This window comes from Capricornis sumatraensis, chromosome 15, assembly GCF_032405125.1.
Source record: "Capricornis sumatraensis isolate serow.1 chromosome 15, serow.2, whole genome shotgun sequence".
Lineage (NCBI taxonomy): Eukaryota > Metazoa > Chordata > Mammalia > Artiodactyla > Bovidae > Capricornis > Capricornis sumatraensis.
Window position 1 is genome coordinate 10,779,245 of NC_091083.1, and position 24,158 is coordinate 10,803,402.

General features: G+C 38.7%; 1 protein-coding gene across 3 annotated transcripts in view; it reads right to left on the bottom strand.

Moving 5' to 3' along the window:
* The window catches only part of TASP1 (taspase 1), a 254,444-nt gene extending 242,564 nt beyond the window's left edge, over nt 1-11,880 (bottom strand). For all 3 annotated transcript variants that reach the window (XM_068987337.1, XM_068987336.1, XM_068987335.1), the window contains exons 1-3: nt 11,677-11,880; nt 7,235-7,302; nt 5,292-5,360 (exon numbers count right to left, since the gene is read on the bottom strand). In XM_068987337.1, the coding sequence (XP_068843438.1) occupies nt 5,292-5,360; nt 7,235-7,302; nt 11,677-11,821 (282 nt within the window). In that variant the 5' untranslated portion in view covers nt 11,822-11,880. The remainder of the gene's footprint in view (nt 1-5,291; nt 5,361-7,234; nt 7,303-11,676) is intronic.
* Nucleotides 11,881-24,158: the final 12,278 nt, after the last annotated feature.

Genomic DNA, 24,158 nt, shown 5'->3' on the forward strand with positions numbered 1-24,158 from the left:
CACATGTGCCTTGGTCAGAAGGTAGAAATTCTTGGGAGAGGTGATTTTCTCTGCCTCTTCACAAGAAGAACATGGACACTTGGCTGGATGCAACTCCATGAAGTGTAACTGTGTGTGTACACCTCAAAAAATAAAACAAAAAATGCAGAGAAACATAAAGACTCTATAATCAGATGGAATACACAGAAATACTGAAGCACCCCTGGAAATACTGCTAAATAGACAGCAAAGTAGAGTCTTTGACGAAATAATCAATGATAACCAAGTTGAAAAAAGATAAAGGTACAAAGAGCATCTGAAGTCAAAATCCAAATTTCATGCAATGAAAACATTTGAAGTACTACAAAGCAGAAAAGGCAAAACTCCTTGCTTCACATACATAAAAACAGGACCTCCCCCACTCCTCATTACAGACAATAAAACATATGGCCAATGGAAGAGAAAAATGAGACTTTCGGGAGTTGTGGGTCTAAAATTGGAGTCCTCCGTCACACAGTGAGGGCATTTGTTGTATCTGTGAGCTAGATGCATGGAGCTATCTGTCCAGCGTGTTCAGCCCCATAGGGGAGTGAGGGGGGCAGGAAGCAAGGATCTACTGAAATCCTCAGCTCCCTTCTGCTTATGAAAAGATCATTTCTTCAAAACAAAAAATGTGCAGAAGAACAGAGATGCTCACTTATTTTAAATAATTGTTGACCTCAAAAATAAACATTAATGACAGTAAAGCAGCTATGTTTTTGCAACAAAGACTAAATACCGAAGTGGGATAGGGAGCAGGTGTGGTTAGGCTTCTAACCATAAAGAAACCCTAAAAGTGAATTTGCTACAGGCTTGGTGAGAGAAAGGGGGTTATATCAGACCTTCCCAGTATTCCCTCCCATCCAAGATATGCCCGTGCGCCAGCAGCAAGCCACACCGTCTTCATGACCACGAAGCAGCCCAAAGACTCACAGGCCTTTGGGGCTCTCTCTCCCTTTGAAGCACACACACAATTCCAGCTAGAAGAATAAGGCCAAAGGAAGGACGTATGGCCTAATCCTATAGCTGCACAGAGCCCTGGGCTGTGGTCCACCAACCACAGGGAGGACATTCTGGAGATCCTTGCTTTTTAGGCATGCATGCAGAGCTGGCTCTACGGCTCAGGATGTAGAGGTCAGATAAATGCATAAAGCATTATATATACTCATATAATAATGCAAACATCTCCTTTTTTTCCCTCGCACCCCAAACTACCAGCCGTCTGGATAAGAAGTTACTTCTATAAAGGATTTACCAAGATTTACAAGCAAGTACTACATTGGATTATATAGAGCTCCAAAGACAAAGGTCCATTTTTAGCAGACAGCTGTGCGCAATATAATCTGCTATTTAAATGCTAAAGGATCTGGACAATCAACAAGCTTTGACCAGGAAGTACCATCTCCTCTGACCATACGAAGACACAAAGAATGAATCAACTCAACAAAAGATGGCAAGGTCCACTTAGAATAATCTAAGTTCAGCAAAACATTTTTAACATGGAGGCCTGTACAATTTACCTTTCACCATATGAAATTCAAAGGCTATACGTATCACTATTGTTAATACTTAGTATTCTGCTTACCAAAATAATCAGTTTTCAAAACAAATTAACCAAAATCTCTCAAAGGATACACCCAGCCACCCAGATTCATTACTTTCCTCACAAGACTACAAGTAACCTCTCATCAGTTTGTCAGTCATATTTCACCTATTATTCCTTATCAGAACTTTTTAAACCTCATCTTAATACTTTCAAAAGAAATTTTTTGATGTGCAAAGAGCGCTTCAGTAAGCATTTTATGAGCTCATTTTCTATCAAAATCTATGAAACACTCTTTACTTAAGCAGAGGAATCATGACTCACCCAGATCTAAATCCAATTTTCTCACAGAAAAAATTCGTATCAGAAGCTGTACATGTGAAATGTACAAATTATGTACAAACTATGGTCTAAAATTTAAGATCCACTGTCACTATCCAAACCAAAACTATTTCAAAAGCAGGCATGAAAGCAACTGTCCTCCAAATGCACAGCCCAGACATGACAATCAAGTTGCTGCACAAATTGATCTTCTCTGCTGGAAGGGAAATCAGAAGTGTACTACCCAATGGGTAGGAGTCACTTTCCCATCAGTTACAAAAAGAATCTCTAAAAAACAATGAATAATGAAACAATGGGACCAAATCACTTTAACAATAAATTATTAAAATATGATCTATAAAACTGACCTGGAAAGAAAATGGAAATTTTCTTCACCACATTGTGAAAACAAGCAAAATGCACACTGTCATCCACATCTCATCTTCACCCTCACACTACAGAACACCTCTCATACGAGTGGCCACCTTCCCTCCCAAAACCCAGAAGGGAGAAGCTAGTCAGTTTCATAGGCAGGAACTTACACACTCACCATCCCAGCCCTCTGGTGCTTTGCAGTTGTCTGTCTTGGTGGGTGAGAAAAATGAAACCACACAAGGGAATAAGATTCCAAGAAAAGCTCAAAAATGATTTGTTGAGGTGGCCTGTATAAATTATAGAGGTCACCAAAACCCAACGTTTTTTATTATAAATTTTACTTCACATTCTCCCTTTCCCCTCTGTGGCATCAGGTTGAGGTCAATGTACTTTTCACTATATAGGTAAGTGCAAATTTTCATATTTTTCAAAATACGAGGCAAGACATCCCTTCTGGCCAATAAGGATCATTAAACCCATTAAACCATTTCAATCTACAGTTAGCAAAGCCTTCAAGGAACTCAAACCCAGTGTAGCCACCTGCCTCAGTAATAATGTAAAAAGCAAGTTTAAAAAGTATGGTTTTCTTGAAGTCAAAAAGTATATCCCAAAGTCAAAAGACAAAGGTACGATGGTTGCCCATATTTATTTGATAATTAAGACAAAACTCAGCTCTGCTAAATAGACTGACCAAAAAAGTAAGGATAAGTGGTTACTCTCAAATTAAACATAACAGTATAAGTGAGATTCTGGAACTTTTCAGTTGACTGAAAGGACTTAATATTGTTACTCTTATTTTTTCCAAGTACAGAAAATATAAGAATCCAATTTTTATATATCCTTCCATTGATTCAAACTATTAGAATATGTCTTCAGTTAAACTCTTTATTTAAGACCACCCTGTTCAAAGATGACGAATCACAATTATGCAAGGTGACAGCAATGGTAGGAGGCCGTATATGCATGACTTCCAGCATAATCCTTAAGATTTGGGAAAATTCTTCCGGTTAGTGGAGCCTTAACCTTTAAACTACTAACATATATTTCAATCAAAGATTCCACATAAAAAAGAATTTTTAAAGATAAGTCACTGAAATTCTTCCCCAAACTTAATAATTAAAGGGAGGAAAATACGCTAAACTCATTCAGGCCATGGTCCAATCAAAATAATAGAACACATTTATTTTTTAAAAAACCTTCATATCCACACCCTTAAAAACCACAGGTCATCATTCAAAACTATAAAGTTCGTTCACATGTAACTCATTCCAAAATGTATTTTAAATCATTTTTAAGTATACATAAGTAAACTCTTTTAAAGTAGGATTGATTCATCATGGGGAAAAAAATGTAACGAAATAGTCAGCAGAAGTAGGACTTGAGAAAATTAAAGCTATTCTAAGATGAAAAGAAAAAGGAAAACTTAATTTTACTCAATTTTGTATTCATAGTTGCCCTTAAGGTATACACCCAGCTATGCATTAATCTCTCCCCAGACCCACACTGGCTTCATGTACCTGTAACCTCAGGACATTGTCTTCTACACAAAGAAGTCATTTGCAACTAATAACTGAATTAAGTTAGATGAAGCTTTCTTTGTGTATGTGTTTTGAGTAAAGGTAACATTTGGTGGTAACCACATCAACCTTCTTCCTGGCATCACTTTTCCCCTTTTATCCACAGCATATAATTAACTTTCCACAAATATTCACTTCACATATATCCTCACAATAGTCATTATTGATAACAGTTATGAGTAGCTTACCACATGCCTCATACTGTTCTATGTGATTATCATACATTAAGTCAGTTAACCTTCAGAACTCTGTAAAGTGGAAATTGTCATCCTCATATCATAAATGTGTAAACTGAGCCAAGGAGAGGCTAGGAGGTACCCAGCGCTTTGTGGCCACCAAGTGGTACAGAGCTAGTGTAGGATCAATCAGTCTCAACAGAAAGGGACCACATGCCCCCAGTCAGATGCCTCAGGCACCAAACTACATGCCCACCATCTATATTCCCCTTCCTTGACCACATACCCTAGGACCAAGCTCAAAGTGTTAGCAAGAGAGTGTACGATCCACAGAGCATGATCCAAAGCTCAACTCTGCAATGAATCAGGGAAACAAGGCTAGCACTTTTGGTAAACTCTGGGCAATGTTCACAGGTAAAAAGCAAGGCCTGGCATGTCAGAGTAGGTGCCCTGCTAGTAGGAACCTAATCTAGTCAACTGGAGACAGTCTTCTCTATCACCTCCTCCCTCAAACTCTGTTTTACCTCTAAGTCTTATTTGATTCCCCTAGCAATCTTTTCAAGCAAAAAACTATTCACTCACTGCCCTCTAAACTGACTTACACTAATCTACCTTCTAAAAATTTGAGAAAAATAAGTCAGGCTTCTGAAGTCCTCAATAGCTCCTGGACAAACTTATCCTCAGGGTCTAGATTAAGAGAATTGAGAGACCCTCATACTGAAGTAGCAAGGATTACAGCAAACTTGAGAACCTCTTCACTGAATTCCTCAATGTCCACAGTTAACTGGAGACCAACCTAACAATCACACTGGACAAGACACACCTAACAGAGCACAGCTTCAGTATATATATATATATCCCACTGATACATTTGTGAGGAAACTTCTCCTTAAACTTGGGATACTTCTAGACAGTTGGAATTTTTTGTTTTCTAAACAACAGAATATATATTACTTTGAGAAGGTGTGAACTTCAGGAATTTTTCTTCTGAAAATATTAACGAAATTCAAGCATCAAGCCACCAGTAACTTGTATTCATGAATCTCACAAAACCAGGGGGAAAACTGAAATTTAACCAACTTCTTTATATTAGTCAGAGAAGTCTCCAATAAAACAACCTAACAAGATCACCGACTGCTTCTTCATTCTTCATTGTTAATACTGTTGGGAAACACTAGTCGTGTCATTGATGGCTGACTAAACAACAGGTTCATGTCATTTAAGAATAACAAACACAAACTCACAACTACTTTAAATGAAACAAACAGAGAAAAGAAATACCTCAAGCTCCACCAGGGCTGCAGTCACTGCATCTGTTGCAAGAGCACCAGCCTGTAGCTTTTCAATTGCCTAGGAAACCAAGGGGCAAGGTTACTCGCTGTAAAACCACAGCTTCTCAAACACACCCAGAAACTTTTCAAAGGCTTAGAGAAGTGTAAGAGACATTTAGAGTTAACAAAAATTGATCACTACAGTTCCATTTCATACTTTAAGAAATAAACTACTTAGAGTAAGCAATTATTCAGGATAACTTATGATATACCTAAACACAAAGTACAAGGAATTTAGTAAATGAAAGGGCTTCATTCATCACAGGGCAACTCACATAGCCTAAGAAATTATATGAATTCCACTTTGAAATCTGAATTCATATTTTATATAGACTAAGCTAATAATTTCTTATTCCACCGTTACTACTCTCACTGTGTGTGTTAAGTGGTCAGTTGTGGCCAACCGTTTGCAACCCCATCGACTGAGGCCCACCAGGCTCCCCTGTCCATGGAATTCTCCAGGCAAGAATACTGGAGTGGGTAGCCATTCCCTTCTCCACAGGAACTTCCTGACCCAGGGATCGAACCCAGGACTCCCTCATTGCAGACAGATTCTTTACTGTCTGAGCCGCCAGGGAAGTCCCTGCTACTCTCTCTACTCCAGCTATAAAAAACAGTGACTCAGTCACAGAGGCATTTCAGAATTTTTAGATGGAAGCATACTTTTGAAAACAGCATTTGTGATTCTGTAAGGTACTTTACATTGAGATTAAGCATATAATATTATTTTGTAATATAATCTATAGAGAGTAAAGGTCACAAAATCACCTTGCTTCTTAAGTATAAATAAGACAGGAAAGAAAGAGAAGAAAAACTGATTTTTAAATGAATTATTGAAACTCCAACTTAGTCAACAAAAAGATCAAAAACTAAGAACTGTATTCCTCAGGAAACTTTTGAGAAGTTCATTTATTGTATACATTGAGGAGTCTGGTTACACACTCTAAATGTATTATATACAGAACTATAGTCCTATAAAGGTAATCCATTTCTTTTCAGAAAACAAAAAGATTTCATACTTTGAAAAATAAGATTAAAAATATAAAATAGCTTAAAGAATATTTACCTTTATTATAATTTTTTAAAAGACAATGCAATCACTGTAACAAAATATTCTCATCCATTTGTGAGATTCCATTCATAAGAAAAACCTCGGATCTCTAACTAAACATAATTTTCTTTAAATGGTAATAAATATAAATGAAAAGAGTGAGGAAGACCCCTATTTACTTGATACGCAATGTCCAATTAACATTCTATTTGCATAAAAGGTAATGGAAGGTTTGCCCACAAGAGTATATAGCCAGGATCAAAATAAAAGCAAACAATATTTCTTCCGAGTCCATTCCTGCCTCCACATTTAGCATTCAACAATTTAGCAAAACCTCGAAATCCAAAGATGAAAAAAAAAGCACAACTGAGTCCATAGGCAAAGCTAAACTTCAGAATGACAATGAATTTGCTACGATACAAACTACGCGATGAGAAACAAAGAAAAAGATAATCTCCCTAAGAAAAACACTCATTTTAATTTTTTTATTATTTTCTTCTTCCCTTCATAGAAAGCCACATTGGCTGCCTTTGACCTGTTTGCCCTACTCCTCCTATAGAGCTCAAACCGCTGCAAAGATTAAAAGGTATATGATTATGTGCCCACAATTCCAAAAATACAGACTTTGATCTGGGAAAGGAAAGAAAAGATCTAAACATGATTTGGAGAATAAAAAACACAAAACAAAACAAAAGACTCCACAAATATGAGCAAAATTATTTTGTGGTCCAAGCCAAAGTCTGTCTTATAAATCAAACCTTAAAATTTTGAATTTCAAGGTAAAGCTGCTTTATGGTCAAAACTAAAATGTTTCAATCAGACAGAATACATTCTCTCCATACCTTCTGACAAGCTCTTTTGCATACATGCTTATATTCCTTGGCTTTGGATTCAGAATGATAACCTGCACCTGTAGTGGGGGGAAAAAAAAAATCAATGGTTAACTATCATTAAGATATCAGAGACCTTGCTAACATTATATAAATAGTTCATACAAACTGATGCTTTCTGAGTGACAAAAAAACTACTGTCCTAAGTGTATGGACTCTTAATAATCTAATCTTAAAAATCTTTCTGCACCGTAAGTGTTTTCAATACCATGCCTTATCTCCTTTTTGAAAAGCTATTTTCCTACCAGAGGCACCAGAAATAGCTTATGTTTCCGAGGAGGCTTCACCAAGGTGACCTCTCCTCCTTTTGAAAACTTACCCAAAGTCAAGAGTGTTTTTTAGAGGGAGTTGATAACCTATGCCTACAAATTTGGAAAACTCAGCAGTGGCCACAGGACTGGAAAAGGTCATTTTCATTCCAATCCTAAAGAAAGGCAATGCCAAAGAATGGTCAAACTACCACACAATTGCACTCATCTCATACGCTCGTAAAGTAATGCTCAAAATTCTCCAAGCCAGGTTTCAGCAAAACGTGAACCGTGAACTCCAGATGTTCAAGCTGGTTTTAGAAAAGGCAGAGGAACCAGAGATCAAATTGCCAATATCCACTGGATCATGGAAAAAGCAAGAGAGTTCCAGGAAAACATCTATTTCTGCTTTCTTGACTATGCCAAAGCCTTTGACTGTGTGGATCACAATGAACTGTGGAAAATTCTGAGAGAGATGGGATACCAGACCACTTGACCTGCCTCTTGAGAAACCTATATACAGGTCAGGAAACAAGAGTTAGAACTGGACATAACAATAGACTGGTTCCAAATAGGAAAAGGAGTACATCAAGGCTGTATATTGTCACCCTGCTTATTTAACTTATATGCAGAGTACATCATGAGAAACGCTGGACTGGAAGAAGCACAAGCTGGAATCGAGATTGCCGGGAGAAATATCAATAACCTCAGATACGCAGATGACACCACCCTTATGGCAGAAAGTGAAGAGGAACTAAAACGCCTCTTAATGAAAGTGAAAGAGAAGGGTGAAAAAGTTGGCTTAAAGCTCAACATTCATAAAACAAAGATCATGGCATCTGGTCCCATCACTTCATGGTAAATAGATGGGGAAACAATGGAAACGATGGCGGACTTGATTTTGGGGGGCTCCAAAATCACTGCAGATGGTGACTGCAGCCATGAAATTAAAAGATGCTTACTCCTTGGAAGGAAAGTTATGACCAACCTAGACAGCATATTCAAAAGCACAGACATTACTTTGCCAACTAAGGTCCATCTAGTCAAGGCTATGGTGTTTCCAGTGGTCATGTATGGATGTGAGAGTTGGACTGTGAAGAAAGCTGAGCGCCAAAGAATTGATGCTTTTGAACTGTGGTGTTGGAGAAGACTAGAGAGTCCCTTGGACTGCAAGGAGATCGAACCAGTCCATTCAAAAGGAGATCAGTCCTGGCTGTTCTTTGGAAGGAATGATGCTAAAGCTGAAACTCCAGTACTTTGGCCTCCTCATGCGAAGAGTTGACTCATTGGAAAAGACTCTGATGCTGGGAGGGATTGGAGGCAGGAGGAGAAGGGGACGACAGAGGATGAGATGGCTGGATGGCATCACCGACTCGACAGACGTGAGTCTGAGTGAACTCCGGGAGATGGTGATGGACAGGGAGGCCTGGAGTGCTGTGATTCATGGGGCTGCAAAAAGTCGGACACAACTGAGCTAATGAACTGAACTGAACTGATAACCTAGGCAGTGTCAAGGGCAGAGTGCCTTTAATTTCCTCCCTGTTGAACTTTGGAAAGTCCTTGTCAGAATTCTCAAGAGTAACTTCAGAAAACTAGGTAGTTTTATTTAAAACTTGAAATGGACAGCTGTTACATCCTTTCCACAACAACCGCCAATATCACCTCTCCTACTCTAACTTCTTTCTTCACCCCTGGAATGTAGCTCAGAGTCTCTGAAACATCAGGAATGGTATATTCACCACTGCCTATCCTAATCACTCAGCAACTTCAAGAGAAAGGCTCTGAAATTTATTTCCCTAAAAGGATTAATACTTGCTTAGTTAGGGATCTGAGAATAAACTAGAAAGAAACCAAGAAAAGGCCTTTCATCAAAGTTCCTTAAGTTGCTCTGAATCTCCCCCTCAGACCCCACTCCCAGTCCCTTTCTGGGCCTCAGAGAGGTCCAACACAGGCAAGGTTAAAGAACTACATCTCTCATCTTCAGGCCTCACAACACAAACTTAACCCATCTTTCCTCAATGCAGACAAAGAATGGGCCCAAGAAGCTATAGTTAATGGACTCGAGAGAGTAGAAAAGAAGTCCAAACAACCAGAATCCATAATATATACAAATTCTAGTCACATTTCTCAAAAGAACTCAGACTTCACAGAACCTGTGCCAATGTTTACGAGGACTCTCTTCATGTTCTCTAATAAATGCCATCTTAGGTCTCAGACCTTGCAGCAGGATTTCCCACATGGTATACTGCAGCCAAATAGGTAACTTTAGTGTGTGGATAGCAGCACTAATGAACTTCCCTGACGGCTCAGTGGTAAAGAATCTGCCTGCCATTGCAAGAGACACAAGAGACATGGGTTCAGTCCCTGGGTTGGGAAGATCCTCTGGAGGAGGAAATGGCAACCCACTCCGGTATTCTTGCCTGGAAAATTCCATAGACAGAGGAGCCTGGTGGGCTACAGTTCATAGGGTCACAAAGAGACAAAACTGGACAATGAGCACAAACATGAAAAGTATAGGTAGTATACAGATCTAGGGAAAAAGCAAGAATCTACTACTATTCAAATGACTAAAACTTGGGCAAGTCTCCTTTAATATGAAATAAAAAAGAAAAAGTTTTAAAATCTCTACACTGGAATTGAAATTTTGTCCCTTAAATGTGGAAGGTATATAATGCTGCATAATCAATCGTTCTATTTGACCTTCTAAGAAGTTTGAAGGGGAAAGTCATCCTTAATCCACACAAGTTCCTGCCATAACCCAGACTTCCTCCTATTACAGCTGGTCCCAGCACCAGCTATAAGAGTCATTGCCTTCAGGTATGTGTCTGAGACAGGAGGGAGTCTGCAATGACTACCACAGAAGGCAACCCTTTCCAAGTCATCAAATGTTCCATGTTGTTACTGCTTACATATCTCAGGGCTTTCTTGCACATTTTTCACATACTCGTTATGAATAAAATAACTCACTGGGTCCTACTGCACCACCAGCATGGTGCAGTAGAAGGAACACTGGCTTGGGAATTTCAGTTGTTTCTATAAATTTACCTCATTTCTTTGAAAAGTCAGTTGAAAGAAAAGAAAATTGAACCTTTTGTTTGTTCACTGTTTGATTTTCCCGGATTCAATTCTGTAAGACTTCCCAACTTGTCTGTTCAGTTTAGCTATAGCCAAAGGTTAACAATCAGGCAGAATGCCAGTCTGACAAAAAGAAACAATGCCACTCACCCCACATCAAAGAAAAAGTGAGAGGAAAAAAGACCAGGGCAGAGCTGCACTGCTTGGAAACCCTCGCTGTATCAATAATGGGGACTCACGGGCTGAACTTCACTGTGTCTGTCTTCAAGATCCTCTGAAGCAGAAATCAGAGGCTGATGGAGTGCCAGAAGCACTAGAATGGGACTTTCAGGCCCACTTAATGGTTTCTCAGCCTGGCGCGACCGATTAGCTGGGTGCCTGAAGCCACTTAACCACTCTGCGTTCAAGGTTCCTCATTTATAATATTAAGAAGGCAAAAACTACCTTTAAGACTGTATAAATTACACTCTACAACGGACAAAGTCAAATATGGGGTGAGTAAAATTTTTTTCAACAGCTTTATTTTTAAAAACACAAACCAGAGTTTAAACAATTACTTTGTCTGGTTTTAACAACATCTAAATATATCTACTATATGGAGTAAAGAGCGTCCCAAGTGGCACTAGTGGTAACAGAATCTATTTGCCAATGCAGGTAAATGAAAAGATACAGGTTTGATCCATGGGTTACGAAGATCCCCTGGCTGATGGCACGGCCACCCACTCCAGTTATGCTTGCCTGGAGAATCCCCAAGGACAGAGGAGCCTGGCAGGCTACAAGTCCACAGAACAGCGAAGAGTCAGACATGACTTGAAGAGACTTAACAGGCACACACGCGTGGAGTAAAAGTACTAGAGGAGGTGAATGAAGGGGACAAAGGAAGTGCCATCACTGTAAGACCCTCCATGTGGGGAGCTCAGGGGAGGCCTTCACTCTGTGCAAGTCAACCGTGGTTCCAACTCCTCCTGCAGTGTCCCTCCCCCAGACAGGAAACTCAGTTCCTGGTGTACTTCAAGGCAAAGGGAAGGAAACCATTATTTTCACCTTCCAACTCAGCTACTCAGAGCTTACCTGCATGCACCAACACAAAGCCCCCTCGCTTCTCTTTATGGGACTGCTTCGTTTCCAACTCTTTCGCTGTTGTTTTAACAGCCGAAACTTGAGATGATCTGGAAGGCAGCCCTTCTCCAGAACTCATCCCCTTCTCCATGGTCATTCTCCAAGATTACCATCTTCTATTGGGAAAAGTGCATACTTCCATCCAAAAGTAATTGCAGAAGAGGAATTACCCTAAAGGAAAACAGGCAAAGATGGCATGCATTTCTTTCCACTAACACACACGTATACAAATTTGTGCTCAGATAACTTTCAAGAAAAACCCTTAATTTTAAAGTTATTTAACTGGGTAATACAAAGAATATAAAAAGGTTAGAATTTAAATCCCTTTATACACTGACAGTCCTTGAAGTCATATAAACAAAGAACTGTTGTGAAAAGACTTCATGTTGAGTCCAAAAGATATTTTATCTTTCATTTTATCTACATTGAAGAAAACCTCATCTTAAATATCACTTTCTACTCCCTCCAAACCAAACGTTAATAACCTCTGGGACATTCTAGAACCATAGGCAGTGCTGGCAATATCACTAAGCCTTGATTTAAAGCCTAGATTGCTGTTAATTTTTTCCTCCAGCTTTATTGAGATATAATTGACATATACCAGTGGATAAGTTCAAGCAGTACAACCTGAGGATTTGATACATATATATATGTATATATACTGCAAAATGATTGCCACAAGGTTAGTTAACACATCGATCACCTCACTAAGTACAACCTTTTGTGTGTGGTAAGAACATATAAGAGCTCAAGATTGCTGCTTGCTTAAAAAAATGAACCAACATACAGATTAACTTCTGCCTATGGAGAACTTTTTATGAAAAACAGTTCAATGCTTCAGAGCTCAATGTAAAACAAATGCTATCAAATTTATAAGACTAAAGCACAAAATTAAAATAATACTTGTGCAAATACTTATTCATTTTCATAAAGGCATTATTTCTGAGGTTCTCAAAAGATAAACAATAAAACAAATTACAAGCAACATATACCACAAAGCTTCTAATTTTTCTCACAAGCTCACAAGCTTCTAGCAATCTTGACTTAATAACAATAATGATGGTAAAACATACTTCAGACTGGGGAAAAATGGGTCATTTAAAAAATCAACAGAGACTTGAAGAAAAAAAAAATCCCAAAGTCACATGATTGAAACAACTTAAACACCTAGATTCACACTATAAGGTACGAATCTGTACCTTATTCTAAATTGAGAAATGGGGAGGGACACAAGGCTTTAAAGAGTGACAGCCAACTAGTTCAAAAGAATAGTGTCACGCAAAGTGTGGTCTACAGACTAGTGCTGGTTATCAGTCTGCAAGAGATTATTTTTTATTCTTACACAAACTGTCTTACATCCAAGTTTTCAATAAACAATGACAATTTTTGTAATTCTTTTCTATTTCCCCAAGTTTTGTTTATAATTATATATTTTCATAATGTATTTAATAAAACAGAATTAAAACCATCTATAAAAACTGGAGATTCACAAGGAAAAGACTCGAAGTACAAAAGGCACATTAATTCACTCTAAAACTTATATTTTCCAGTGGTATAATTATATTTTGGAAAAAATTTTATCTGCTACATCAGATAAAAATATGAGCTTTTACTTTTATCTTTCTTTCATAGTTTTCTTTTGAGGTTTTTGTGGTATTCTGTTTTGTTTTTGCATTTTATGAAAGTAATGGTCAACAATGGATTGAAAAATTTTTAACTTGGTTCTTCACACCAGAGATGGTCTGGAAGCACTGCAATATGGTACTCTGTGTGTGCATGCATGCATGGTAAGTCACCTCAGTCATGTGTGACTCTTTGCAAGCCCATGGACGGTAGCCCGCCAGGCTCCTCTGTCCACGGGATTCTCCAGGCAAGACTCCTGGAGTGGGTTGCCATGCCCTCCTCCAGGGGATCTTCCCAACCCAGGGACTGAACCCACATCTCTTATGTCTCCTGTACTGGCAGGCAGGCTCCATACCACTAATGCCACCTGAGAAGCCCAATACCGTATTTTAACTTCCTTTAATTCCTGGTTTAAAAGAACCCATTTAATTATTATTATGTATCACTTATTTTAAAGGACAAATAATTTAAAATCATATATATATAATTTGCTGTTGTATTAAAATGTTTACATATATCATAAATTTTGATTATAAGAGTGCTGAAGTTTATTAAATAACAGTAAGTTAAAATGCCTGCTTTTGTTTTGTAGTGATAAGTATCTCTCTGAGGATGGATCTTCTTCCAACTGCTTCACAAGGGTCTGCCTCAATTACCTTTATTTGACTTTGGTTATTTCTCTGAGATAGGTTACTATTTACTTCTGTGTCAGTTGACAAAGTCAGTTTAAATGATTAGCAGTTTATCTTCCAGTCTATATAGGCCATGATGTCTGACCAAGTCATGAAATGAGCTTGGGCCCACTAGACCCACAAACAGCTGTGTGGAAACTCAGGCTTTGGAAAATTCAAAGCTTCAATTCAAATGAAAACACATCCAAGCAGTATGAATTATAAAACTTTCTCTGACTCACTGTCATCAGATGCATTTTTTTTCATGAATAACAGATTAGAACATCTACATATTACAACAAATAAGGTTTGATGTAATAGGCATTTTTAATGTATGTGAGAGATTTGCTTGCGTCTCAAGCTTGTCTGAAAATAATTAAATGTGGAAGATGAATACATATGCTGTTTCTTGAGCAATCTACCATCTCTCAGAAACTAGTTGAAATTTATTTATTTAGCAAACCATGTCATCTCTCTAAACTCCTCCAAAACTGCTGGCCGCAAAGTTCTGCACACTGGGAAAGGAACTCAAGGAGACAGGCTAGCCAACGTACAACTCTGGCCTCCAACTTCCAATGGTTACTGGAATATTTTTAATTCAATTAGAAATGAAGCAATTTCTACTCCAACATCAGTTTTTGTTTAACTCAGAACCCATTAAAAGTCTGACATTCATAATAGAACTCCAACAAATGTCCCAAAAAAGACACAAAAGGCGGAAGAGGGCAAGTGAGAAAATCCAACTTAAACAGATCAAAAGATGCTAAACCTCACTCAAAAGAAAAAGGCAAAATAAAACTACACTCACATATCAGCTGGACTGGCCAAGTTAAAGAGTCATTCTCACATGTTCCAAGGAGCAGCACAGATTAATACAATGCAACAAGGTCAATTTGGCAAAATCAACCAAAATTACAAACCTACACTGAAGGGTAGTCTGTAATGGTAAAGATACAGACTAATAGTATGTCTTGATAAAAAAAGTAGTTAACAATAAAAGCAGCTCTTGGAAAAAATGAGTACTTTCTTGATACACAAATATGAAACAACCAATGTTGAAGATATTTTGGTAAGTAAAAAAGGCATGATACAGAAACGTATGCAGTACCGTATTTTGAGGGAGACAAGAAAAAATAATACAACTAAATACATATGCAAAGTGCAATCTGGAAGAATACATCAAAAATTAGCCCAATAGTAGTTACCAAAAGATTTGGGTGACTAATGCACAAAGGTGAAATGGAAATTCCACTAGTCACCATTGTGCATCTTTTCATTTTGAACAATCTGAATGTATTACTTAAAAACAAAAAATGTTTTTATTCATTTATTTATTTATGAGAACACAAGATAACTAGCCAAGTTCAGGGCTCAAAATAGGGCAAGCTGATGAGATCTCACTTGAATAAGAGGAGAAATGTCATATTCTGAAGGTTCTCAACACTCAACCCACCCAGAGAAGGAACAGACAAAAACGCGGCCAGTCAACAATACTGCTGAGAGGTCTCTTTTGGTTTTGTTTTTCTGGATCTTGAACTGCTAGGGCCACACAAACCACAGATAATCCTAAATTTTTAAAAAATAAAATTATTATTTGATCTCTACAGTTGAAACTAAGGAGTAAAAAATAAATCACGTAGACTGACTTCAGATATCCCTGTGATATTTTTATCACATTTGTAGTCATTATTACAAACAATTATTTGAAATGGATGAATCATATTCACATTAATACACTGATCCATAAGGAAAATGTTTAACTCTTCAGCTAAGTCTTTGAGATAACAGTCAACACAAAAGGTTTCCAATCAAAGATACATAAGCATGTTATAGCTTTACACAACAGAAAACAATTTTGTACATCATTTTTATAATGCCTATGTTCCTGAATGATAAGTTTCAATATGGACATTTTGCAACTTCCTATCAGTGATGGTACTAAAGTTCATTTTATTATATCTAAAAAACAGTGGCATCATATGTGAAACGAATTGCCAGCCCAGGTTCGATGCATGATACAGGATGCTCAGGGCTGGTGCACTGGGATGACCCAGAGGGATGGTATGGGGAGGGAGGTGGGAGGGGGTTTCAGGATGGGGAACACGTGTACACCCGTGGCAGATTCATGCTGATGTATGGCAAAACCACTACCACATTGTAAAGTAATTAGCCTCCAACTAAAATAAATAAATTTATAATAAACAAATAAATAAATAAAAAACACTGGCAATGTGTCCATCATCTGCAACAGTAGCTTGAAAAGGTCATCATAAAGTTACTGTGTGTGTGTGTGTGTGTGTGTGTGTGTATGAAGTCGCTTCAGTCGTGTCTGACTCCTTGTGACCCCATGGACTGTAGCCCACCAGGATCCTCTGTCCAGGGGATTCTCCAGGCAAGAATACTGGAGTGGGCTTCCATGACCTCCTCCAGGGAATCTTCCCAACCCAAGGACTGAACCTCTCTCTCTTATGTCTCCTGCATGGGAAGGCAAGTTCCTTACCACTAGCACCACCTGGGAAGCCCAAAGTTACCATATGACCCAGCAATTCCACTCCTAGGTATATATTCATTAGAACTGAAAATACATCCACATAAAAACTTGTACATGGATGTTTATAGCAGAACTATTCACCTTGCTTATAGTTTCCTTTGTTGTGCAGAAGCTTTTAATTTTAATTAGATCCCATTTGTTTATTTTTGCTTTGATTTCCAGTATTCTGGGAGGTGGGTCATAGAGGATCCTGCTGTGATTTATGTCAGAGAGAGTTTTGCCTATGTTCTCCTCTAGGAGTTTTATAGTTTCTGGTCTTATGTTTAGATCTTTAATCCATTTTGAGTTTATGTTTGTGTATGGTGTTAGAAAGTGTTCTAGTTTCATTCTTTTACAAGTGGTTGATGAGTTTTCCCAGCACCGCTTGTTAAAGAGATTGTCTTTAATCCATTGTATATTCTTGCCTCCTTTGTCAAAGATACGTACCGTATACTAACACATATATATGGAATTTAGAAAGATGGCAACAATAACCCTGTATGCAAGACAGCAAAAGAGGCACAGATGTATATGGACTCTGTGGGAGAGGGAGAGGGTGGGATGATTTGGGAGAATGGCATTGAAATATGTGTATTATCATATGTGAAACAAATCGCCAGTCTAGGTTTGATGCAAGATACAGGATGCTTGGGGCTGGTGCACTGGGATGACCCAGAGGGATGGGATAGGGAGTGAGGGGGGAAGGATTGGGAACACATGTACACCCGTGGCAGATTCATGTTGATGTATGGCAAAACCAATACAGTATTGTAAAGTAAAATAAAGTAAAAAAAAAAACTATTCATAATAGTCAAAAAGTGGGAACAACTCAAATGTCCATGAGCAGACCCTGGTTAAACAAAATGTGGTATATTTCGACAATGGAGCATTATAGAGCCATAAAAAGGAATGGAGGGTTGATACACACTATGGCATGAATGAACCATGAAAACAATGAAAGAAGTCAGACACAACCGGCCACATACGTTTCACAATGAAAGAAGTAAGACACAAAAGGCCACATATGTTTCCATTTATATGAAATGTCCAGAGTAGGCATATCTCAAAAGATAGAAAGTAGATTAGTGGTTGCCTTGGGCTGGAAGGACAGAGGGGAATTGAGTGAGAGCTAATGGGGGCAGGATTTCTTTGGGAGAGGGGCAATAAAAATGTTCTAAAATTGGCTGTGGTCATGGTTGCATGGTATTTAGTCTGAGTAACTACCAATGACTTGTACACTTTACATGGGTAATAATATGATAAATGAATTTTATCTTAATAAAACTGTTGCAGGGGGAGGGTATATTTTTTTCTTCCCAATAAACTGTATCTTTACCTGTAAGATGTATCTTCTCCAAGTTACCAAACCTAATGGTGTCTTTGAACATAGTCCAGTTTGCAACCTTTGATTCTCTAGATGTCCTCTTCTCCTTGGCAAGCATGCCAATCGACTATCCTAGCTCTTCAAGGCCCCTCTGACCCCTCCCAGCTTTGTTCTCTTGCCTGACTTTCAAACAGAATGTCCAAAGGCTGAAGTCTCAAATTCCTCCTTCAGTAACTTCATTCAGTATCAAGCTTTCAAAACGATCCCCTCAGTAAACCAGATGATTCCTAACTCTGCCTCTTAAGCTCTAGCCATAAGTCTCCTGGAGAGCTCAACCTGGATCCTCAAAACTCTTTGCCTACCCAAAACAAATTCACTTTGCCCAAGAAATCTAATTCTGTCTATATTACACCTTACTTTTAATAGCCCAATCCTTCCTAACTCACCTTATTGTCATCTTGGACTCTGCCCAGTTTCCAAATCCTATAGATTTCTTCTGGAGCTTTTAACTTCCTTTTTCCTACTGCCTTGACCTTCGCTCAGCTCACATATCTCTTAGGATAAGTGTTACAGAAAGCATATTAACTTTTCTCCCCAAATCCATGCTGTCGTAAAACAATCATCTAAGAAAGGCTGGCAAAGTAAATCTCATAAAGGACAATGCCAATCAAGACAAATAGCATGCCAAAAGACATGAGCAGGCAACACATAAGAGAGGAAATATAAACTGGATAGCCAATATTAAAGAAAGAATATTCAAAGAACTAGAGAAAAAAGAAAAAATAACTAGCACTGTACTGCCATCATAAACTGATGTAACCATTTTGAAATGGAATGTGTCAAAAAGTATCAAGAGCCTTAAAATGTATAATGTTCTATATACCCTCTCCAGAGATACTTCATATATGAACTAGCCTACACAGACACAAACAATAGTCCCACAAATTCCTCTAAAGAGTACTGGGAGACTAGAGAAGAGGGAGGGGCAAGGAAGAAAGGGAAACTTGATTTTTCTCTATCTAATAACCTTCTGTATTTGATTTTTTTCTTTTAACTGGTTAACAGTAATGCTGAAGAAGCTGAAGTTGAACAGTTTTATGAAGACCTACAAGACCTTTTAGAACTAACACCCAAAAAAAGAAGTGCTTTTCATTATAGGGGACTGGAATGCAAAAGTTGGAAGTCAAGAAACACCTGGAGTAACAGGCAAATTTGGCCTTGGAGTACAGAATGAAGCAGGGCAAAGGCTAATAGTTTTGCCAAGAGAATGCACTCTTAGCAAACACCCTCTTCCAACAACACAAGAGAAAACTCTACACATGGGCATCACCAGAAGGTCAAAACTGAAATCAGATTGATTATATTCTTTGCAGCCACAGATGAAGAAGCTCTATACAGTCTGCAAAAACAAGACCAGGAGCTGACTGTGGCTCAGATCATGAACTCCTTATTACCAAATTCAGACTTAAATCGAAGAAGTTAGGGAAAACCACTAAACCATTCAGGTATGAACTAAATCAAATCCCTTAAGATTATAAAGTGGAAGTGAGAAATAGATTTAAGGGACTAGATCTGATAGACAGAGTGCCTGATGAACTATGGACAGTGGTTCATGACATTATACAGGAGACAGAGATCAAGACCATTCCCATGGAAGACAAATGCAAAAAAGCAAAATAGCTCTCTGGGGAGGCCTTACAAATAGCTGTGAAAAGAAGAGAAGTGAAAAGCAAAGGAGAAAAGGAAAGATATAAGCATCTGAATGCAGAGTTCCAAAGAATAGCAAGGAGAGATAAGAAAGCCTTCCTCAGTGGTCAATGCAAAGAAATAGAGGAAAACAGACTGCGAAAGACTAGAGATCTCTTCAAGAAAATTAGAGATACCAAAGGAACATTTCATGCAAAGATGGGCTCAATAAAGGACAGAAATGGTATGCACCTAACAGAAGCAAAAGATATTAAGAAGAGGTGGCAAGAATATATGGAAGAACTGTACAAAAAAATCTTCACGACCTGGATAATCACAATGGTGTGATCACTCATCTAGAGCCAGACATCCTGGAATGTGAAGTCAAGTGGGCCTTAGAAAGCATCACTATGAACAAAGCTAGTGGAGGTGATGGAATTCCAGTTGAGCTATTTCAAATCCTGAAAGATGATGTTGTGAAAGTTCTGCACTAAATATGCCAGCAAATTTGGAAAACTCAGCAGTGGCCACAGGACTGGAAAAGGTCAGTTTTCATTCCAATCAAAAGAAAGGCAATGCCAAAGAATGCTCAAACTACTGCACAATTGCACTTATCTCACCAACCTAGATAGCATATTCAAAAGCAGAGACATTACTTTGCCAACAAAAGTCCATCTAGTCAAGGCTATGGTTTTTCCAGTGGTCATGTATGGATGTGAGAGTTGGACTGTGAAGAAAGCTGAGAAGAATTGATGCTTTTGAACTATGGTGTTGGAGAAGACTCTTGAGAGTCCCTTGGACTGCAAGGAGATCCAACAAGTCCATTCTAAAGGAGATCAGTCCTGGGTGTTCTTTGGAAGGTCTGATGCTAAAGCTGAAACTCCAGTACTTTGGCCACCTCATGCAAAGAGTTGACTCATTGGAAAAGACTCTGATACTGGGAGGGATTGAGGGCAGGAAGAGAAGGGGACGACAGAGGATGAGTTGGCTGGATGACATCACCGACTCGATAGTCATGAGTCTGAGTGAACTTCAGCAGCTGGTGATAGACAGGGAGGCCTGGTGTGCTGTGATTCATGGGGTCACAAAGAGTTGGACAAGACAGAACAACTGAACTGAACTGAAGTGTACTGCACTCATCTTACATGCTAGTAAAGTAATGCTTAAAATTCTCCAAGCCAGGCTTCAGCAATACGTGAACCATGAATTTCCAGATGTTCAAGCTGGTTTTACAAAAGGCAGAGGAACCAGAGATCAAATTGCCAACATCCACTGGATCATCGAAAAAGCAAGAGAGTTCCAGAAAAATATCTATTTCTGCTTTATTGACTATGCCAAAGCCTTTGACTGTGTGGATCACAATAAACTGTGGAAAATTCTCAAAGAGATGGGAATACCAGACCACCTAACCTGCCTCTTGAGAAACCTATATGCAGGTCAGGAAGCAAGAGTTAGAACTGGACATGGAACAACAGACTGGTTCCAAATAGGAAAAGGAGTACGTGAAGGCTGTATATTGTCACCCCACTTATTTAACTTATATGCAGAGTACATCATGACAAACGCTGGGCTGGAGGAAGAGCAACCTGGAGTCAAGATTGCCAGGAGAAATATCAATAACCTCAGATATGCAGATGACACCACCCTTATGGCAGAAAGTGAAGAGGAACTAAAAAGCCTCTTGATGACAGTGAAAGAGGAGAGTGAAAAAGTTGGCTTAAAGCTCAACATTCAGAAAACGAAGATCATGGCATCCGGTCCCATCACTTCATGGGAAATAGATGGGGAAACAGTAGAAACATTGTCAGACTTTTTTGGGGGGGGCGTTCCAAAATCACTGCAGATGGTGATTGTAGCCACGAAATTAAAAGATGCTTACTCCTTGGAAGGAAAGTTATGACCAACCTAGATAGCATATTCAAAAGCAGATACATTACTTTGCCAACAAAGGTCTGTCTAGTCAAGGCTATGGTTTTTCCAGTAGTCATGAATGGATGTGAGAGTTGGACTGTGAAGAAAGCTGAGGGCCAAAGAATTGATGCTTTTGAACTGTGGTGTTGGAGAAGACTCTTGAGAGTCCCTTGGACTGCAAGAAGATCCAACCAGTCCTTCCTAAAGGAGATCAGTCCTGGGTGTTCATTGGAACGACTGATGCTGAAGCTGCAACTCCGATACTTTGGCCACCTCATGTGAAGAATTGACTCATTGGAAATGACCCTGATGCTGGGAGGGATTGGAGGCAGGAGGAGAAGGGGACGACAGAGGATGAAATGGCTGGATGGCATCACTGACTTGATGGACATGAGTTTGGGTGAACTCTGGGAGTTGGTGATGGACGGGGAGGCCTGGCGTGCTGCATTCCTGGGGTAGCAAAGAGTCAGACACGACTGAGTGACTGAACTGAACTGATTTACTAAAAAGAGAAGATTTAAGTTCGCTGTCTCTGTGACCAAGATGAATGTAAACTAACTTGATTATCAAGACCAGAAGAGAAATTCAGAATAAAACACTGTTTTTGCTTCAGGGACTTTCATGGCACTGATTTAAGGTCTAAATCTTGACTCCATTTCTCTCAAATATTGTTTCATATTCCTACGGCATGTGATGACACTATTTCTTTTTTTTTTTTTTAAGCCATTTAGAAGACTACCACATGTCATGTTTGCCTCTGGTGTTGAAGGTTTTCACTCTAGCTTTACTGAGCCTTTTAGAATCAGCTGAAGGAGGAAGTCATGGAATCCATTTATTACAGCAAAGGCTTTTAGAGAAATCCAGCCCTTAAGCTACAGCAGCTAATGAAGCTTGTTGCTCTTATCATGAGACGGAAGCTTTAATGCCTCATTAAATAAGCTCCAAAATATACTTATTTCATCTTTGACCCAGTAATTCCACTTCTGCGGATGCTTTCTACCAAAATAATTTTAAATATAGAAAAAGCTTTATGCCTTTAAGCTGTGTGTAACATAGGATAATTTAGAAAAACAAAAATCTTGGAGTGACCTAAATACCTAACTTAGAGAATCTATGTATTTATGGTCAACTTTTTTTTTTTAAGGTGCCAAAGGTCATTCAATGGGGAAAAGACAGTCTTTTCAACAAATGGTGCTAGGAAAACTGGAGAGTCACATGCACAAGAATAAAGCTGGACTCCTACCTCACACCATATATAAACATTAACCCTACATAGATCTAGACCTCAATGTAAGGGCTAAAACTACGTAAAACTTATGGGAAAAAAAAAGTAAACCTTCATGAACCTGGATTTGGTAATGATTTTACACATAACACCAAAAGCACAAACATAAACAAAACTCACATATAAATGGGACTTCACCAAAATTTTTAACATTTGCACTTCAAGGAACACCACTCAAGGAAGTGAAGATACTCCACAAAATGGTGGGGGGGGGGGAGGGGGGGGAGTATGGAATGGAAGAAATACTGCAAATCTGAAAGGGGATTTGTGTCCAGACTATATAAAGAACTCATACAACTTAAAATTTTCTTTAAAAAAAAATTTTTTTAATGGGCAAAGGAACTGAATGGACATTTCTCCAAAGACATACAAAGGGCCAATAAGCACAAAGAAAAGACACTCGACATTATCAGACATCAAGGATATGCAAATCAAAACTACAAGATGCCATTTCACAACCAATGGAAGGCTATAATCTTTTGATTACAGAATAAATGCCAGCAAGGATAAGCAGAAATCAGAACCCTTATATCCCGCTTATGCAGGCCACTCTGGAAGACACCTGGCAGTTCTCAAAAAGATAAACAGTTCCCACATAACCCAGCAATTTCATTCCTAGGTACATAGCTAAGAAAACTGAAGACACACGTTCACACAAAAACTTGTACATGGATGTTTATAGCAGAATTATTAATAACAATCAAGAAGTGGAAACAATCCAAATGTTCATCAACTGATGATGGATAAACAAAATGTGGCATATTTATATAATGGAATATTATTCGACCATAAAAAGAAGGCTAAGTCCTGATACATAATACAAGTGGATGTACCCTGAAAACACTATGCTGGGTGAAAGAAGGCAAGACAACAAAAAGCCCCATATTGTATGATTCCATTTACATGAAATGTCCAGAACAGGAAAATCCATAGACACAAAGTAGACTACTGGTTGCCAAAAGATGGGGGAAAAAGGGGAAAGAAGATCTAAGGAGGAGCAACTGTAACGGGTAGAGTGTTTTGGAGGTGATGAAAACGTCATGGAATTAGATACTGATGATGGGTGCACAACTTTGTGAATATACTAAAAGTCGCTGAAATTTAAATTTAAAAGGGTGGAATTTTATGACTATCTCAAAAAATTCATGCAACAGATGCAATGTACAAAACATATGCTTCTTAGTTAAAATCATATTTTATACACACTATAATCCTAAGTGGGCTTCCCTTGTGGCTCAGCTGGTAAAGAATCCACCTGCCATGCGGGAGACCTGGGTTCATCCTGGGTTGGGAAGACCCCCTGGAGAAGGGAAAGGCTACCCACTCCAGTATTCTGGCTTGGAGAGTCCATGGGGTTGCAAAGAGTCGGTCGGACAGGACTGAGAGACTTTCACTTTCATAATC